The 19,374-nt window shown below is 52.2% G+C and overlaps 7 protein-coding genes across 7 annotated transcripts; 3 read left to right on the forward strand and 4 right to left on the reverse strand.

The window, feature by feature from the left end:
* Positions 1-3,743: 3,743 nt before the first annotated feature.
* On the reverse strand, positions 3,744-4,229 carry QC763_208020 (uncharacterized protein; the record flags this gene model as incomplete). Its single annotated transcript, XM_062909856.1, has 1 exon — positions 3,744-4,229. One exon carries the CDS (start codon positions 4,227-4,229, stop codon positions 3,744-3,746), a length of 486 nt encoding a protein of 161 aa, XP_062768684.1.
* Positions 4,230-4,890: 661 nt separating this feature from the next.
* Positions 4,891-5,622, forward strand: QC763_208010 (uncharacterized protein; the record flags this gene model as incomplete). The annotated part of the gene is made up of 1 exon (XM_062909855.1): positions 4,891-5,622. One exon carries the CDS (start codon positions 4,891-4,893, stop codon positions 5,620-5,622), a length of 732 nt encoding a protein of 243 aa, XP_062768685.1.
* A 108-nt stretch (positions 5,623-5,730) lies between these two features.
* Positions 5,731-10,334, reverse strand: QC763_208060 (uncharacterized protein). The gene is made up of 2 exons (XM_062909858.1): positions 6,516-10,334; positions 5,731-6,464 (listed from the first exon to the last, which is right to left on the reverse strand). The coding sequence occupies exons 1-2, from the start codon at positions 10,193-10,195 to the stop codon at positions 5,804-5,806; spliced, it is 4,341 nt and encodes a 1,446-aa protein (XP_062768686.1). The 5' UTR covers positions 10,196-10,334; the 3' UTR covers positions 5,731-5,803.
* Positions 10,335-10,561: 227 nt separating this feature from the next.
* QC763_208070 (uncharacterized protein) lies at positions 10,562-11,836 on the forward strand. The gene is made up of 5 exons (XM_062909859.1): positions 10,562-10,929; positions 10,977-11,113; positions 11,164-11,265; positions 11,329-11,487; positions 11,534-11,836. Exons 1-5 carry the CDS (start codon positions 10,859-10,861, stop codon positions 11,746-11,748), a joined length of 684 nt encoding a protein of 227 aa, XP_062768687.1. The 5' UTR covers positions 10,562-10,858; the 3' UTR covers positions 11,749-11,836.
* A 2,095-nt stretch (positions 11,837-13,931) lies between these two features.
* Positions 13,932-14,888, forward strand: QC763_208080 (uncharacterized protein; the record flags this gene model as incomplete). Its single annotated transcript, XM_062909860.1, has 1 exon — positions 13,932-14,888. The coding sequence occupies one exon, from the start codon at positions 13,932-13,934 to the stop codon at positions 14,886-14,888; it is 957 nt and encodes a 318-aa protein (XP_062768688.1).
* Positions 14,889-15,033: 145 nt separating this feature from the next.
* On the reverse strand, positions 15,034-16,366 carry QC763_0038460 (uncharacterized protein; the record flags this gene model as incomplete). Its single annotated transcript, XM_062905590.1, is given in 3 exon segments — positions 15,034-15,079; positions 15,092-15,887; positions 15,954-16,366. 2 exon segments carry the CDS (start codon positions 16,364-16,366, stop codon positions 15,143-15,145), a joined length of 1,158 nt encoding a protein of 385 aa, XP_062768689.1. The 3' UTR covers positions 15,034-15,079; positions 15,092-15,142.
* A 24-nt stretch (positions 16,367-16,390) lies between these two features.
* Positions 16,391-19,255, reverse strand: QC763_0038470 (uncharacterized protein; the record flags this gene model as incomplete). The annotated part of the gene is made up of 3 exons (XM_062905591.1): positions 17,614-19,255; positions 16,543-17,541; positions 16,391-16,483 (listed from the first exon to the last, which is right to left on the reverse strand). Exons 1-3 carry the CDS (start codon positions 17,797-17,799, stop codon positions 16,391-16,393), a joined length of 1,278 nt encoding a protein of 425 aa, XP_062768690.1. The 5' UTR covers positions 17,800-19,255.
* Between the last annotated feature and the right edge of the window lie 119 nt (positions 19,256-19,374).

Raw genomic sequence — 19,374 nt, forward strand, 5'->3', positions numbered from 1 at the left:
GAAGGCACTGAACTCAGGCTGAATTGGCTGTCTGACTGACTGATGTGTGTGTAACTGGAAGGAACCGAGGGACCTGGGCCATCCTTTGACCCTGTATTTTGAGCAGGATTTTCCGGCAAGATAGTCCGACCAGCTTACCCCATTGGGTATGGCGGTCACACCCCTGGGATTAATCCACTTGGTAGGTAAGCGCCGAAAAGGGCTGATACGATTTAGGCTTAGCGGTAAGGGTTTAGTCCGGCCTTTTTTTTGACTGTCCCCAGCTGGTACATAGCCAACGGGAGAGCACAGTGTGTAAGGCCTACCCTTCGAAACATAGTCAGTGCTAAGGTTTTTCCGACATTAAAATTTTGGACACTGACTTTGGTCTCTATTTTACCTAGTGAGCGAACGATAAGATTGCGGACTATCTTACACCTTTATCTCGAGCTTCGCTGCTACGAGCATTAGTGTGACGAACCCCTATCCAGAACCTCTGAAAGGGACACTAGTCGAAGGCGCTTCTAGATAATCTTGGTCCGGTGCAGCTAAGCAGTGCACAACAATGGCTTGTCTCAATCACGATAGTCTTGATACCAACGAATGTGACTTGTATTGCATACTGTGGAACTATCTACGAGCTTAGCTAGTTTCTCCGTATATATAAACCTCGGGACCGTGGACTGTTGACCTCCAGACGGTCCTCGGTCCTCACCTCATTGACTTCTCCTGGACCGTGGACCGTGAGTCCCGCCGCGGTCCCCGGTCCAGCTCCCATTGGTTTCTTCTAGACTGTGGACCATGAGTCCTGCCTCAGTTCCCGGTCCGGCTCTTATTGGTTCGCCTATTCCCCAACTTTATGCCAAAACCGTGACACTATAGAGCCGTCTATTCCCTCTGCAATTTTCTAAGCCCCTGTCTTTTCCCCGGCGAAAGTACTCTTCAGGGCTCTGCTTTTTCGGCATTGTAGAAGGCACAGTAAAGAGCTAATGTAGCGAAAATGTAAGGCTGATAACGATAGAGTAAATAAAGAAAAGTTTTACGGCAGTAATATAGATACGGAGGGATAAGAGAGAAGTCGTGTGATAGGTGATAAGACAGATGGAATGGCCTCTTTATGTAGCCAGAATTGGAAGAAGAAAAGTCGTACAGTAGACAGGTAGAAAGTGACGGATTTTTTCATATTAAAATAGGTACGACCCAGAGTCCCCTAAAACGGAGAGCAAATACGAGCCGATTTTTTGGTCCCTGTTTTAATGGAAGAGTGGTTTAGGGGGCCTAAAAACGGGACCCTCTCTATCCAGCCCCATTTTCGTCCCCGTAAGAGAGGGAGGCTCCAAATTTGGACTATGAGAGCGTCGCGTAAATTTGGCATTTTTGTAGAATGGTGGGCGTAGAGTGAGCGGTGGTGAGCTAAAGGTGAGTCGAAGGTGAGCCGAGGGTGAAGCGAGCCTGATTCTGGGCTAACCGCTCTTGGATGAGACAAAAAGGTTTTTAGAGACTGACTACCTGAGTAATCATTACCCCAAACTCGAAGGTAAGCTGATCATGATTCTCAACAGTACTTGATTCAAACGAACTCGACATTATCAAATTGTTGGGGGAATCACAGCCTGGTCGTGGCTACGAAGCGCAACCCAGCCTTCAACCACTACAAACGCAGATAAGGAATATGTCTGTCCAACCTTCTGGAGTCAGTCCCCCGATAGACTAGATTACAGAGAACTTCGGTTTTCAACATGTATTTTCCGAGAGGCAGCCCTCGAATATGTCTGTCATTGCACAAGGAAGCGTTCAACAAAGTATTGACCCTTCAGGAGCGGATCAACTTGAAGGCCACGAGAACCCGGTGTCTGTATTGTCCCAGATCGAAGAGCTAGGGAAAGACCATCCTGCAACCTTGGCTTCTGCTGGAGCAGGCAAAGCGATCCTTTCAAATGCACCTACATTGTAAGTTACCTTCTACCGTTCGTCAACGCGTCATTAACCATGTACTTTAGATCTACCGAAGAACAGAGTCTCGTGTGTCCTGTCTCAGGGTGCCCCCAAGCCAACAAACTCTTCACTCGGCGGTCGACTCTGAAGAGGCACATGGAAAACAGACACAAGCCTTCTCCCACAACAAAGAGTTTCGAGTGCCCATACCCAAATTGCAAGCGCGGGGTAAAAGATCAGCATTTGATCGTAAAGATGGGCTCGAACGGCATCTTCTCAACTGCAAGCTTCACCCCGCAAGGGCCTCATCTAGTAAGTCAGGTACCTCACTTGGAGCATTGATATCACGTGGGGGCTCAAGTGAGGTGGTCAGCCGCAGCGTTTCGAAGCAGAAGGCAAAAGTGGAGGATTGGAAGTAAGAGCACAGGAGGCGGCTGGCAGCTCTTGAAGAGAGGGAGAGGGAGTGTCGGGAGGAAAGAGCAAAGTTGGAGGAGTTCGAGTGTCGGATTTGGGAGTTGGATGATGAATAGTTGAAGGAAGGTTCGACTTGTTTGGGGTTTGACACCACCTGACCTGTTGACTGGGGATTGGTGCACAGGCAGGGACAGCCTTGCGCATCCCAAGAACTCCAGGTGTAGGTGGTTGTATGGCCTATTTGAGAGGTCTCATTCCACACAGCTGCACATGGGAAACCGGGAAGCCCATCGCCAAATATGATTCTGGTTTAAATCTGGGAAAGTCCAGGAGGCCTTGTTAGCAGCACTTTCCTTTTCGTGACTTTGCACATGTCGTTTTCATCAACCCCCTCTTCTTGCGACTCTGGGGATTCGTCGAGGATTTCATATGGTAGTTTCTTATCAATAGTCTCATCGCTTGTTTTGCAGCATTACATCAAAAGATCTGTGTACATCTTTCTATGCGAAACAGACCTCTCTCTTTCATCAGACTTATTGTACCACTCATCGCAGTTGTCACGTTATAGCAAACATATTGGACCACGCACGCTTGCCGAGCACATGTGTGAACGTTATTCCTGCCGCTGGCGCGGTTGCGAATATTCCACTCGTCCAGGAGTCTTCTTCACCGATTCATATCGACATGATCACGAGAAGAGGTGCAAACACAGACCGGTAGCCCTACCGCAACCACAAGCGCAACAGAACAACGCGATCGCACCTACAGCGGGAGTTCCAACGCTACAAGAGCGGATAATTGCGGATACAAGGGGCAGGTTCAGAGCTTTCAACCGTCGTCTAGAGAAGCAGTATGGCAACAAGAATGTGAGAGAGGACTCAGAGGAGGAAGGATGGCATGCAGTCGCACGTCTTGAGGAGCGGCGTGGGAATCTCAAAGTGAAGCCTAAATACGACCTGCGTGACGCGAAAGACGACCCGCATGAGGCAAAACAGTTGTTAGAACCAGGTTGGGAGAGCCTGTGCAACCTTTCTCCTGAACCGGAAGAGCCTGTGAAAAAGAAGGAAGGGAATGCGAAAAGGAAGGAGGGGAATGTGAAGCGGGGGAACCCAGACGTGGGAATGGAGGACTCGCATGTGGAAATGGCAGATGCACCACCTGTGTGAAAGGAGGAAGAGGAGCCTGAGAGGGAGGAATCACCTCGTTTTCTGAGATGGCATTACTCTGATGTAGGAAGGAGATAGAGGTGAGAGATTCAATTGCGTAGGTAACGATTAGCAGCGCACGTATGATCAGCAGCGGTATTGCGAAGAAATAAAAAGAATTGTTATTTGTTTATCATTCTCCTCAAAGTACTTGGGTACTGTCCTTACAACAACGCCCTCTCCACACCAAATAAGTTTAGTAGTCCCCCTTCACAGCGCATCACACTTGGGAGGCACATACGGCCTCCCCAAATGATTACAAACATACGCACTTGAGCACCACTTCCCATCATCCAGCCGGTAAACCTTGTCATAGTGATACGAGTAGCACTTCAGGGGCTTTTCCAGCTCGTATTTATGCCACGCGTCACCCGCGGCATTTGGGTCCTTGATGTTGGGGTTGATGTGCACTGTGAACACATCCCCGTTGGGCATGGTGGCGGAGACGCCTCCCTTTTGACCCCAGGGGTAGGCCCCGGTCCAGGGGACGTTGACCATCATCTTTGGGCGATAGGTGTCGAGTCCGTTGCCGGTCCAGACGGGGCCGGAGTAGTAGATCATCTCTCGGGAGGTGGAGCCGCCGTTGTGGCCCAGGCCGATGCCGCAGTCGGCGAGGATGAGGTTTTCTTCGGGGGTGCGCTGGGTGAGGGTCAGGGGGAGGGAGAGAAGGAGGAGGGTGATTTGGGGGAGGTGCATTGTTATTGTGTGAATGTGTTTGATTTGAAATAAGCGTGATGTGGTAGATGAGAGTCCTAGGTTGTTGTTGGGGTTGAGTCGTAGGAAGAGTGTGCAAACTTGTTGGCTCGCAACGATCTTGACGCTGTTAAGCGGAAAGAGGTGTTGCTGATATATACACCTTCAGCCTGTATGAATAGGTATATCTCATGACTTATTCTTTCTCGGGTGTAAACATCTCTTTTGACGATATCCGCTGTCAAAAAGACGACAAAGGTCCAGAGTAAACCGAGGTAAGCATGCGTGCTTTCGGCAATGTCAGCAAATCAACCCAGCCTCTTATCCCCCATTCGCTGCTGCAACAATCATGAACTGACAACAATGCAGCACTGAGTACAAGCGAGCTCTGAGTTATGATCTCGACCAACCACGGTTATCGTCGGGCAAATCCTTCGGGTGGCTAAGCAGCTGTAGCATCGGTTCCACTATGCTAGATGGCATGTTGACACGGACATAGGCGACGGGAAAGGGATATGCGAAGATAAGGTAGCTCAGCAAATTGCATACAATCATGTCAAAGCCAGTTGATGTATAAAAGATATCAGTTTCACTCACACAAATCTTAGTATCCTTCTCGTCACACCTCTCATTGTCTCTGTAACTTCAGACACATGCTCTCAACATGAAACCCTCCATCATCGGCCTCCTGTTCGGAGCTTTCGCCCTCGCAGGCGCAAACCTCCTCAACCCCCTACCACCCAACGCGGACCAGCGCGCCATCGACTTCCAACCTTACGTCGACGCCGACACCGACGCCTGCGACCCCACCGCCGCCATCGACAGAGACGGCTACACCCTCAACGAAGGCCTCGTCCCCTTCAAGAATGGCAACTGCCGCAAAGGCCGCCTCGCCCGCTCCCAAACCTACGTCCGCACCCGCTGCAACCACTACTGGTGCGCCTACCTCTACGGGTACTACTTCGAAAAGGACGAAGGCTTCCTCGGCGGTTCACACACGCACGACTGGGAGCACATTATCGTGTGGGCTCTCCACAACGAAATCTTCTTTGTGTCCTGGTCAGCCCATGGAAACTACACCACTGCTCACCGATCGGGAGTGCTGTTTGACGGGACTCACCCCAAGTTTGTTTCTCACCGTGGGTGGACTACGCATTCGTGGAGGAGGGCAGAGAAGAAGGATGACCCTCCTGAAAATGAGACCAAGAAGTGGTCGCAGGCGCCGCTGATTGCGCTCGAGAAGATGCCGTGCGAGTTCAATAGGAGGCTGCTGAATCATAATTGGGGGAGAGCTCATATGGATTTGAAGAGGGACCGGTTTGGCGATGCTCTGAACAAGGCTATTCCGGCTGATGCGAAGAACAATGAGAAGTTTGATCCGTATAGTGACAGTTGAAGAAGGTGGCTGAATCGGTAAAGGCTGGCGTGGTGGGAGGATGCAATGGTTAAGAAGTATTTCTTATGGACGTGTATTTGTCCGTAGCTCTGCCAAACAATTAGAAGGAAATGTACACCAGATAAAGCTAGAGAAGTATCCAAGACAAAATCCTGCCTCTTCACCTTGACCTGATCCCCTACTAAAACATATGCACCCCCACAGCGGAATGGTACATCCCCGGCAACAACCCCTTGTTGTCACTCACATTCTCCACAGCCGTCCTTAGGATTGCCGGTGTTCTCTTCAACACCGCCGTGCTCAATTTTCGCTCAAGCCTCTCTGCCCTCCACAACCAAAACTTCTCTTGCGCCAAAAACACCGTGAACTCTCCCAGCTCCCTGGCGGCCTCCTTGCTCTGTTCCTTGAACTTTCTCCATGACGAACCACCTTCCTCGTCCTTTTCATCAGCATCGAAGAGAGTTGATTCCTCATCTTCAGACTCGCTGTCTTTGTCGACGACAGTCCCTTCTTCGTCGTCGTCGTCCATACTGTGTCCCTCTGGCATAACCCCAGCAGCTACGTCGGCGAGAGTCTTCTTCGCCTGCTTGAGCTTGGCCTCTCCATGTTTTGCGTTCTCCCGGCTCTTAAGATAGCGCTCAAGAAGGTGGCACATCTTGCTCTTCTTGCGCTCCATGTAGACTTGCCAAGCTTTCACTAAACCGGGCTCTGGCGTAGAGTTGGTAAAATCAATCTCACCGGTGGGGATGCGGTGTCCATAGAATTTGCCGCGAGCGGAGCCCAGCTCGAGATGGCAAAGAAACCACTTGGCACCCGGCACTCCTGAGAAGCGAGCGAGCACCCTGACATATTTGTTAGCTTTTCTCGTGTTGGCCCCTTGTAGGGTGACTTACCATTCTCCTGCCACCAACTCCAGTTGCGGCTCCTGAATGAACTCGATCATTCTACTGACCAACCGTTCCTCCTCCGTTTCCTTGTCAATATCAACAAAACTGTCGCCCTTCTTTTTCTCTTGTCCCCTTTCCAACGTCTCCCCGCCATTTGCGGGGCTGATTGAAGATGCCACCACCTCAGCTCCTATCTGAGCCGACCTCTTCTCCGCCTTGCCCTTGTGTTGCTCCTTCAACACCCGGCTTTCAATCCCCTCCACCGCATTCAGCTCCTGCTCCAACAGCCTCTTCTCACACGAGAAGCCCGAAATCACTCTGGCAAATCCGGTACTGATCGAGCACCAACCCGAAATCCTGTCCTTCGGTGTCACAGCCTTGGCAATCCGGGCTCGCAGCCGATCGCAATCCAAGAAGGTGACAATGACTCGTTGAATATCGAATAGACTTTCTATTCCCGAGTTGTTGACGATGATGGGGTTCGGGCAAATCGTGCTACTCTCGTCAAAGTCGAAACCGTAGCCGAGGCGAGTCTTGACATCGGCCTTCTTCGAGTGCTGATCCAGCTCGTCAAGGACTGACTTGTGGTCAACATCGAGAATGGTCTTCGGCAATTCCTTTGGTTGAAGATTTCGTTCTTTTATGTCTTCCACCGACGCAGAGAGATACTCGAGGTGCCCCTTGACCTCAGAGTCATAGGGCACCCACCCTGGCCTTGACGGGCCATCTGACAAGACATTCTCGTTTGTGAGGGCCTGAGGTGTTGGTGGTACCGGTGGAGGGGCTTCAACAATTGGCGATGGGGCAGACTCAGCAACTGGATCCGGTGTCGCTCTGCCGATACCAAAAGAAGAAGACTTCTTCGTGAACGAAGAGAGTCTGGAGGCTTTCTTGGGCGACTCCACAACTGGTTCCTCCTTCTTTGAACCTCCTATGCCGATCTTGAATCCCGACATTGACAGCGACGGACTCGGGAGCGACAGCGATGGGCTCGGCAGCGACATTGTTGGGCTAGGAAGAGATGAAAATGAGAAGCCTTTGGTGAGCCCTCCTGTTAGCCCTGTGCCCCTGCGCTCAAGGACGGTACCATCACCGCCACTGGCCGGGGCTTCTCCAGGTACCGCTCTCTTCTCAGCAACCTTCTTCACGCAATGCTTGAGAATATAAGCCACGACCTTTCCAACACTGATGAAACGCTCCTTCAGCTGGTGGAAGTCGGACCCCCGCACCACGCCAATAACTCCAACAATCCAGTCAAACGGAATGTCCTTTTGATCCTTGTCTTTGACTGCATCAATAGCTCGTCGCAGCACGGAGATGGTTTCGCCATAAGTCTTCATGATCTCGTCCATCTTGCCCTGAGTAACCTGAGAGAGCTGGAGGTTGTAATGTTTGCCATGGTCCTTTTGGTTGCCATAAGCTTGTTGTGAAGATGGGTATAAAGAACGACCGCGGACGGGACTCCCCGCGGCCATTCCAGTCCAGTTGAAAACCGAGACATCATTGTGGGTGATGATAACCTGATCCAGCAGCCGTGCTAGTGCCGTGGCATAGCCTTCTGCAGGAAAGGTAGGAAACCGCACGCCCAGGACGCCCATCAGAGCATAAGCGCGGTCAATGGCGACTGTTGCCCTTCGACATCCAGAGGCCTCGAGTACGTTTTCTGCAGAAAAGCCACACCGCTTCTTTCCGTCCTGCCAGTCGCCCAGCTTCTCAACTTTGCTGAACTTGGCCACGTATTTCCTGTCGTCCAGGACGAGCTGTAGGGTCTCGTCAACCAAACATCGAAGCACGAAGTTGATGGCGTTGAGAGCGTCTTCTTCTCCAATCTCCACCTCTTTCTTCAGCACATGATGCGTAAGACGGGCGAGAAGGATAGTTTTTGGATCATTCTCGCTGCCCTCGACGAGGTCCACGGCTGCGTTGTATACCACATGCGCCAGCTGTGAAGTGACTGTCTCCATCGCCAGATCTTCTGGAAATTGGACGCCCAGGTTGTGAAGCAGCATTATCAGGAGATGCGCCCTCTCGATCTGAGCAGTCTCTATCTTTGCCTTGCTCATCACGTCACCAGCACCCCCCGTTTCCCGGTTTGGCGGACTTGTGTGCTCTTTCTCGGTCCACTCATGAATATACTTCATCTCATCAGGAACGTAGCCGGCCAGCAGGTCTCGAAGAACTTCAGCGGTTAGAGTGCCGTCGCCAAAGGCGAAGAAGTTCTGTTTGTCTCGTTGCGTGTATAGAGCAATGAATGGAACGAGATGATAGAGGTAACCGAGGCTTTCAACTGGGCGGCTGATAGTGGCCCAGTCCGCATTCACGTAGAAGGTGGTCTTGCTCATGATGAGCTCTTGGAGAGTCCATGCTCTGGTTGACCATTCTGGTTTCCAATCCACAATGTGCTCGAATCCTTGAACTGTGCTCCTTTCCCGGAGGGGCAGATCCTTCAGATATGGCTCTGGCTGTTCACCATGCTCCTTCTGGAACTCACGCCAGTCCTGTGCAGCATCGGTGCCTGAAGCATCCCACTCGTCATCCTCTAGCACTTTGTTATCCAGCTGGACAAGAGTAAATTCGGCATCTGCGTACCAATCGCCCATGAGAGAAAGCGACTGCGACAGCTCGCCAAAATCCATCTTGTTGATGCAACAGGTGTCGTTCCACAAGTAGCACTTCTCGCGTTGCCGAAAGAGCTTTGTCTTGAAGATTTCGCCTGCCTTCTTGACACTCCGGTCAATCTTGATGGCGGATTTCCACTTCTCCAAAAGCGGCACAATCCCGTCAATAGCATCTCGGAGCATGGAATGGTTCTTGAAGTAGTCGATCTCCCCAACAGCGGCCGCGTAATGCTTCTCGGCAATCTCCACCTGCTTCTTTGCCTTGTCGAGAGCTTCTTTTTTCTCCTGAACCACAGGAGGCATCTGCAAGCGTTCACCGCCCGCATCATCTATGGCCCTGCGAGTGCTGCTGATGAGGTTGCTGAAGATCTTGCTCTCCATCTCGGCAAACCTGAGTTCGGCCCTTTTCTTTTGCTCCTCAACCTTAGCCCAGTTCAGGTAGTCTTCGGCACTTTTATCCTTAAGTCGCCGGTCCAGCAGATTGGCCAGACTGAAGGTCTCTAGAGTGCCCGACGACTGTGTGGCGAGATACAGCTCCTTCACTGTTGCCTCTTGCGCGGAGATGTCGAGATGGCACTGCTCTAGCAACATCTGCACGTCACTCTTCTGAGATGCGGTTCCCATTGCTTGTAGCCCGGCCTTAGCACGCTCCAGGTACTTTCCACGCGCCCGCGTAATGTCGCCGAGCGAGACTTCTGCTCCCTTCCACCGATGGGAGAGCATGCAGTACTGGCCTCGCTCCCCAATTGCTGGGCGATGGAACAGATTGCCGGTTTCAAGGTCAAACATGCGGCCAGGTGTTTGAACCGAAGGGGGGTCCGAGGTAGTCAGTATTTCCACGTCTTGAAGCCCAGAGAATGGGTGACCTTTTTCTTCAACAAAGGTAGGCCTGAAGCCGCCGTTGGGTCCGAACCACACATTCATGATGGCTCTAAGCTTCTCGTGACTGGCGCCCAGCTCCTTGAAAATTCTCTGGAGGTCCTCCGGCGTGAAGTCGGTTGCTTTGACCGCATCCAGCATCGCCCCCCTGATGACATCCAAGGCGGCGGAGGTGGTTGTCGATGCCATTTTTGACGGGTTGGATTCGTTTCCAGCGACGATGAAGCGTGTAGAACGGTGGGTTGGGCAACGTGTATATTCCAAGCTTGTCACAGCAATGACAGAATTGCCTGCTCTCGTGGTCGTGGAGCAACTTCAACGCCTTAACTCAGGCTACAAATGAGAAAAGAAGCCCATCATCCCCATAAATTTGTCGGGCATCATCTGTCCCACATCGGGCCGACTTGCACTAAAGAAAGAGAGGGGTATCTTAGCTAGAGGGCAGTTGCAAAGGCGTCCTAAGAAGTGATCCTGCCTCAGTTATGATTGGGGTGCCAAGACAGCCGTGCAGCAAATCCACGATGAGCTTCTCCCAGTTCCTTACCATTTCTCAGCGCTTTCTGCGGGGTTCGGGCACCTATCTTTAATGCAGTTTTGACGATCATTCTAGTCTGGTTGGTGCTCCGTCGTTTTCAGCTCAGTCCGGACAGCCACATTTGTCGTATCTTCTTCATATCGGGCACCTTGGGACGGGCGGCTTGTTGCCCAAAGGGTGTTCCCAAGCCAATGATAGATTCCATTCTGTTTCTTCAATGTGAGGGGTTGTTCTGAGGGCCTGGGACAGATTTATTGTAACAGATGGCCTGAAGCCAGCCGCTGCTGGAGCAACACGGCCAACGCCCGTCTTCCAAAATGGCCTCTTACCACCGTGTGCTGGAGGTCTTCGGTCGCTCAATCGATCAGAAGTCCCTCGAATGCGATTAGTAAGGTCTCTCCATGTCTTCCACACACTTTCTAACCAAGAGCATAGCGACATTCACCCTTGGGACATCCTCATCAATAGCGAACGATGGTCAGGAAAGGTCCGGCTGATAGGTTTCGTGGACTCGTTCTTCCTGATCTGTTACTCGGGCGTGTCCCGCTTCGAGCATGGTCTATTGATCTACAGTCAGCTCCAACAACACCCCATGTATGTGACAGGATACTTACCTGGCCAGAGGATGACGAGATCATACGAAACACGTTGAAGTCCGCCAATGTCATCGCAGAGAGTCTTGATCTTGAGGTGCAGAATCCCAAGCGAGTCAAAGAGAACAATGGTCGGTCATTATCGCCCATCCTTACCATCGATACTTCTCATGGCTAATCCTGTTGAGCCTCAGAGGAACCGACGTACTTCAAATTCGTCAGTGAGAAGGGCGGCCTCGACTACAACATCACGACCCTCGGGCATCCCGTTGGCCTTACGACCCAATACCCCGCGTCTTCGCTCAAGAAGTATGACATCAAGTTGAGGAAAGGGAGAGATATAGTCATGCGGAGTAAGAGCCCAGGCGTCATTGTTGCCACAAGCTAACTCGTTCCGAGAACGCATCCGTCGTGGCGTCACTCAACACAACTTTTTCGGCCTCCTGCACGATTCCGTCCGGCTCGGTGTTGTCACGCAAGCTGAGTTGATCGGAACTATTATTGGAAAAACTATCGGTGGGTCAACGTTTGAGGATGTCGCTGGGAAGTACCTCGATGCTCTTTCGGGGGCCAAGGGGTCGAGAAACTTGGCCCTGTCTGGAGAGAGGACATAGCATACTGGCTTCACCTCAACTAGCTGTCGGGATCCCAAACCCACCAGCGGCGTAACTTCCCAACCCATCAATTTAGCTACCAGTCCCCCGAAAATACCTTTCCTGTCAGTGACCTCCCCATTGCCTATCCTGTTTGCGACCGCAGCTGGCAACGTATCCCATAATCCTCCAAATCCTCAGCCTTCCTTGACGACCTCCCAGCCATACCATCGGGTCATCCTGGCCATTGATGCTTAAGATTACAATCATTGTTGCCATCCCAGTGGCCCCAAAGGCCCGAGAGGCAAGTCTTTGGGCAAGAAGGGTATATGCTTCGTGCGTTGAAGGGCGTGTTTCGCCCCGCGTCCCCCCTCCTTGCGTTTCCCTTCCTTGCGCACCCGGTTCGTTTCCCGCTCCATAGCTATCATATCTTTGACTTCCAGCACCATGTTGCCTGCCAGGTGCCGCTGCTGTTCCATTGGATGACCTGCTCGTGGCACCAGGGCCACTAGGCGCTGATATTAATCTGTCGCCATCCTCTTCCAGGGAATGGCTGAGAGGACCTGGATATGGCCAATTGACGCTGGTGGTAGATGGGGCGGCCGGGTGGGTCGTTGTTGGGTGACACCCATATTGTGGGCCAACTTGGGGTTATGGTTTCATTTGTTTCGAGGATCCATGTTGTGCGCCAGTTGCTTTCTTCGTTGACGGTTTGTTCGATGTGGCGGACGAACTCGGCCTTCGGGTTGTGTTTCCATTCCAGGTTTTGGCGGGTAGGCTGAGTTGACAGAATGTTTCTCTGGAGACTTCCTACCTGGCTGGCTGGTTGCCATGCAGGGTTGTCACTTTCGTTTGTTTCTAGGGTGATGTTAGAGGTATGCAAAGAGCTGCTTTTAGAGAATGAAGACTTGCTAGATTGACTGAGGGAGTTGTCGGGAGTGAGAGTCTCCATTGTGAACGGTGGGGGAGGAGGGTGGAATGGAGATCAAGAATGATACTTAAATGCGGACTGGTTTTGTTGGTGATGGCGGGGAGCAAGACTAAGAGGGGAGAGGGCTTTCAGCACCTGGTGATGTTATCTCTTTATACACGTTCCCCAGGTGACAGAGTTTTCCAGTGCGAAGATTCGGTTTGAGACTTGGTCCAGTAGGTCCACTTCCTGCAAGTCACGCACGCAGTAGGGCTCGCAATCAGCAACCTGGGAATGGCTGTTTATGAGTTGTCGTCACGGCGAGACTCGCGCCACAGAAAGCTCAGAAAAATCTTAAAAGCTGCCGGTGACCATGCTCTTCAGAACAGAGAGTGGTAAGTACTCTTGGCCGCATTCCATCCTCGTGACACACATTCGCCCAAATCGTAGTCCTCACCGCAAGAAACATTGTTGTGAGGTTGGCAAGTTGGGTATTGTTATAGGCCTATGGCCTGGGTAGTTTGAAGGTTTGATGGACAGGGCAATACGGAGAGTCTAGGGATGTGGCTGTCCCGGTGGCCTTTCCAGAGGCCGGTTGTCCGTAAAGGTTTCCCTTTCCACGTGTATTGAGGGGAGTCCGCTCCCACCCAGCGGACTTGTTTTCATTTTCTCTCTATCAGTCGATTCAATCCTTTATTACAGCTTGAATTCCCACATAGGACCGAGCCCATATCAGGCATGACGTATTGACGTTGATGTCGGTGATAAGAACGAGAATGCGAGTGGCATTCAATCATGGGTGGGAGAGAGAGCAAGTAATGCGGTTAACGCCATGTTCTAGGACACTTACAAATGCCAACCGGAATTGTCTGTGATGTGGAGCAGTACGGCTATGATCAACATCCCCTCATACACATATAAATCCCGTGCGAAGGTCCTAAACCTCACCCAACCCGCAGCAGCCCAAAGCCAAGCCTCTCAACCGCAGCAAGCTTTCCCCCTTTGATTGGCCAAGCCCACCAATGTGGGTCCAATTAAAGCACTCCCTGCATCGTTGGTGTGGGTGGTTTTTGGTGTGGTGACACTCACACCTCACTGGTCCATCGTCCATATCCCACGCTCACAGCGTCTCGCTTGCGTTGTAGGTAGGTAGTAAACTCACTCAATCTCACAAATCCAACCTCACCGTCTGTTTCTTCCCTTTTCCATCCGATCCGCCATACCCGCCCACAATCCACTCTAGCTACCTCCTCCACGTCAGCAACACCCCCTGCGCACCAGCATTAGACACAAAATGATGCCATCACCACCAGAAACGGAACAAGAATGCGACTCAAACGACCCGGTGGATATCTTGTCCGACAGGGACCTGGCACGATACATCGCCAAAGCCCGCCAACATCGCGAGTCGGACACGATAGAGAATAACACACTGCTTCTCACTTCCCGATACATCACTAAGTTCTACACCACGCTATCACACGCGAAAGATGTCGAAGTAGCGATACTACAAGCCCACGCTCTGGGCATCCGAGCCCCAGAGTTGAAGCGCGTCATCAAAGCAAAGGATGGCACCTATGAGTGCATAATGACACGGATACAAGGCGTGACATTAGAAAGTTGCTGGCCGGACTTATCCCTCTTCACCACCATCCGACTAGCCATCCAACTGCGAACAATAGTCCAAAGAATGAGAAGGATAACCCGACCAACGGCTGGCTCGTTGGGGACAGGGATATGCAGGAGTTTCTGGCTGGAGGAGTTTTATGGCGTGCCATCGCATGCTTCTGCCGCGGTGGTGGGACAAATCGTCAATTTCTGGTGCGGGTTTCAGAGTTATGGCGGGGAGAGGAGAAAAACACTGGCTGAGCACAGAGAGAGTTGTGAGATGGTGGAGCAGGACGCGAGAGGGCAGGAGTTGGTGTTTACACACCACGACCTCGCCCCGAGGAATATCATCGTCGAGTCGGGGACGTCAAAACTGTGGCTGGTGGACTGGGACGAAAGCGGCTTCTACCCCCGATACTTTGAATACGCCGGCATGAGAAATCTCGAGTACCCGCCAGAATGGGGCTGGTACGGCGAGTGGAGGTGGAAAATATTCTGCTGGATCGTCGCCGGGTTTTGTTCCTACGACAAACAAGCCGAGATGTTGAGGGATATCAGACAAAAGGCTGGGAGGTTCCCAGGAGGGAGGAGGTTCAACATCAAAGCTGGGGTGACGCCTTCGGAGAGGCCAGTGGATGATTGATGAGTGATACCAAAAGTGGGCGTTGTTGATGATGAATTGAATAAAACGCAGATGTCGTGTACGCATGCTCGAAAACCAGTCATAAACTAAAGGAATGACAAATGAAACTCCTGAGCTCCAAAACCATGCAACCCTTCGTCTGTAACAAAGTTTTTCTCCAATAAAGTCTGTTCCAATTTCCCTGATTATGCCAAAAAAAATAATAAAAAAAATAAAACGGAATGCCCGCTCTGAATGCTCTCTTTCTGTCTCTCTCATTCATCCTCATAAATCTCCACATCATGTGCCGGTGACCACCCGTTCGGCTCCTCACTTCCCAAAAACATCACCTCTGGCCCCATCTTGGGCGGAACAATCTTGGACGTGACCTTGTTGCTGATGCCGCAAATACCCATGCTTCTTGTGTCCCATCGGAAGGGAGCCGATGCCCCCTCGCGGCTCCAGTCAACATCGCTAGAGAAGAAGTTGGGTTTCTCCGAAGGTAAATCTCGCTCGAGCATCTCGGATTTGCACGGCTGCGTGACGGTGGTGGGCTCGGTGGTACCGCGAGCGTTAGGGTCTCCCCAGGGCCGGCAAAGCGCGTAGAGAAGTGAGACGGATAGCTTGGCCAGGTCAGGGTCGGCGTCCTTGGGGATGCGGAGCAGATACTCCCACTTTTCCGACGGGGCGCTGGGGTGTTCAGAGGTATTGCTAGACACCTCCGGCTCCGGGGTGGTTGCCGGGTCCTCCACAAGGTCGGGTGGCGGAGGAACCCAGTCCTCAATCCGTTGTCTGTCAGATCGGCATGTTTCACCGAATTCCAGGAGCTTTTCGTAAATACTGGACAATCTGATGAGGAAGCGCAGGGCGACGGGATCAATGGTTCCGCAGTAGCGAAGGACATCGAGGCAGCCTCGGGCCCTGTTCATGTCCTCAGTCCACGATGACTCGGGATGCTTATGAAGCATCTTCTGGGCGGCCGAGTGCAGGATAACGACACATGATGTGTGGGTTTGGAAGCTGTGCGGACAGGTGGTCAGCATGATTACAAACAGGAAAATAATTGCCGACCAGCTAATGGCTTACATGACCAGCCAGCAGCGCTTGAAAATGCCTCTATCAGCGTAGAGGAGCCCAAGGATCCGAGCGGAGTCCCTGCCTGCCTCCACACCCAATTTGACCAGCTTGATAACAGTGGAATTATTAGTGTCTAGGAGACTCTCATCGCCTGCCTTGATAGACCGAATCGTCTGGGCAGCTAGCCTGCGATAGACCAGCATGAAAGCACCAAGGTAGAGTAAATGAATATGGTAAATGGACCAACGGGCATGTGGTGAGACGTTGAAGTTGCCCAGGTTTGTCAGTTGCATATCGGATGGGAGCTTTCCGTGCCAGTCCTCAAGCTGCTTGATGATACCATCCATACCGCCGGTGGTGATGTCTTTGTAAGCCAGACGATTCTTCAAGATTCCTGCCTTGAGTAAGGATATCTTGGTCATTTCGGTTTGAATCCCTGAGGCTTGTCAGTAAAGCGGCAGGATCATGGTCGTGGGAAGCATAGATGACCTACTCTCTCCAAGTTCCTTTGTGTAAATGTCGACTTCGTTCTCTGCAAGCTGTTTTTTACATCAGCATGGCGAATTCGGCAAATAGGGGACCGGGGCCATGGTCTTACTGGCACCACTTTCTCAAAAGCCGAGTCATCAGCGCCGGAGATGTAGCCAAGGGTAGAGGCAAGCCAGCTGTTGAAGAACATCAAAGTCCTCCAAGTTTTTCTGAACTCGACCCATTCCTGCTCGGTCAAGTGGTCGGCGTTGCAGACTCCAGCACTGTCGCTTTGTCGGTGGCACATGGTAAGTCCTGTCTCGATGTATGCCAGAGCAACAGTCCCCTTGTTGTTGATATTGTACATGGCAAGCAAGGTGCAGACTTTGATGGCCAGCAGGGGCCCAAACTCGAGGACATCCGTGTACAACAGGCGAGCAGCAGAATAGAGAAGTTCATCTGTCCCTTTTTCGAACTCATTGGGGTTGTATTGGACACCGATGGCTGCGACGATGGCGAGGCAGCCAATAGAGACCCGTTCGTCAAGCTTGGGGCGGTTGTCCAAACCGAACACCGCCCTATGATGCTGATTGACCTGTTCGACTGTGAAGACATGAAACAGTTTGCCGCTCGAGCTGTAGAAGCTCTGGACACCAGCCCACATTGTTTTTGCACTGGGGAGGGCAGCGAGATACAAGTTCACCGGGTCGTGTAGCCTTGCTGACACGGATAAAGCCACCAACGTCGAGGAGGAAGATGTCGGCGCCCGTGAATCCACGGAACCTGTCCGAGAGCCGGCAATGGAAGTGACGGGGCCGGAAAGCCTACTGTTGCTAGAGCCAGAGCCGGATTCCGTCACGCTTGGAGCGACGGCTGCCGGAGGGCTTTGAGATTCGCCGCCGCTGTCGGTACCGCCGAGGACGGCGGCGGGATCATCTCCGGTACGGATGCGCTGTAGCAGCTCTTCGGCCTCCTCGCTGGACTTGTACTGCAGCGCGCTCATCAGTTTCTCAAGCGCTTCGAGGCGCGCTTGCTTAGCTGCCTGAAGGGACTGGCCCTCCTCTCCCTCGTAGCCGCAAGGTTTGTCCTTGGAAGCGCATCCTCCGCATCTCGGACGCGCGCCATCACACTGGAGCCGGTAGAAGAAGCAAAGGTCAGATCACTGCTGTTCAAGTACCCGGTGATAACGGAGGCTGCTTACTCTAGCTTTGAAACGCCGACACGTGTGGCAGGCCTGGGTGACGGCCTTGAGGCGTTTCGTCTGCTGGCGGCTCCCCCCGCTGAAGATCGACGACGGCCCTGAACGTGGGCCGGAGGAAACTCCGTCCCTCTCTCGTTTGGCAGAAGCGGGCTGGATGGGTTGGTAGGTCGTTGGTGGCGGGGCCATCTCCGGAGAGCGGCTGTTTGGATCACTGACCAAAGCCCGTCGGATCGCGCGTTTTGTGCTTGGGAGTGGGGCTGTCTAGGGCACGTCGCTAGGCAGCTTATGTCTAGAGAGGTGGACTCCGCGGACATCAACGGGGTTTAGGGGTTTAGAGATTCTTGGAACTTGTCGCTATGGAGTAAAACAAAACGCAACAGTCGATGGGGTTTTTGTCAGACGGAGAAACCTGCCATGGTAGATCTCCTGAGCGAAGACACACACCGCAAGCTACGACCACGCAGGATTAAAACGCGGGGAAACCTGGCCGGGGCCGAGAAACGAGAATCGTATGGAGAAGACATCCGCCCCCCTCCCAAGACTTTTCGCAACATAATAATTGCAAATTTGATGGCCGCCCACTCGCCCACACACGCCTTCGACGCCTCCTATTGCTTGAACATGCAGCCAGCGTCATTTTCAACCCCGCCGGGATTGATTAGGGCTTCCGGCTGACCACTGGCAGGGCAGAAGGGCTCGACGCACCGTCGACGGGTTCGAAGGTGGCGTCCCCTTCGTGCAGCAGCGACATGGGCTCGGAAGGCGGCTGGCGTGGGCCGGAAAAGCAATTCGTGCGTGTCTAAGTGTCAGGCTGGGCTGTGGGATTGGGCAGGTGTTGGCGACCTTCAGGCTCGACTGTTGACTGTCTTCTTCTCCACTTTTGGACGAGACATTTCGCCAGGTCACACCTGATGGCCACCTTTGCTGGCGGTGTGCAGTGACCCTCCTTCCCTTTTGCACCACATACAGGAAGGCACACAATGCCAATGTCGGCATCATAGACAAGCCGCCACCGCGCTGTGTATTTCGCTATATCTAATCATGGAAACTCCCTAAGCATCATTCCCTGAAACCATGAATGAAGCCAATAGCAATATCCTCGCCGATCATCCCCCCAGCCCTATGCTCAAACAATCTGCAGGCCAGTCTCCTTCATTCAGATAACGCTAATGCAAGACTGAATAGTGGTGAAAAAAGGGCGAACCTGACCTTGTAAAGGAGTGCTAAAAATGAGGAAACAATGGTGATCGGGTTCGGTTTAGACTGGAGTGATATGTCCAAATGTGCCCGCCATAAGATGGCGGACATCTTCTAATCGTTCCAATCCGCTGACAAAGTCTCCTTCCAAGCAGCATCGGCGAAAAACGCATAGAAACCAAAGTACGTGCTAGCTATACTAGCTGTTGCACCACTGTAAACGCCGATGAGATGAGCAGCACGGAATTTGGTTTTCGAAAGGAGTAGGCGTTACAGTGGAGAGTTCGCACGGGAACAGCCGTGTTGGTGTCGGAATAGAACTATACGACTGGAATGGCGAAAAGTGACGTGTGTTGATAACTTGAACCGTTGATGGGTTACTGTTGTTGGTCAAGGAGAAGAAAAGTTGAAGTTGAGGAGAAGCTGAGTCCAGATTTAAGGATGGCCCCCATCAAGACTGAGCAGAGTATGGTGTGTGTGGACGTGCACCTGAAGGGAAAAGCTGAAATCTCATTGGTCTCGTTTCATAAAGTTAAAAGTCACTTCTATCAGAGGCGAACCCCA

The sequence above is a fragment of the Podospora pseudopauciseta genome, assembly GCF_035222475.1.
Source record: "Podospora pseudopauciseta strain CBS 411.78 chromosome 2 map unlocalized CBS411.78m_2, whole genome shotgun sequence".
NCBI classification, from domain to species: Eukaryota; Fungi; Ascomycota; class Sordariomycetes; order Sordariales; family Podosporaceae; genus Podospora; species Podospora pseudopauciseta.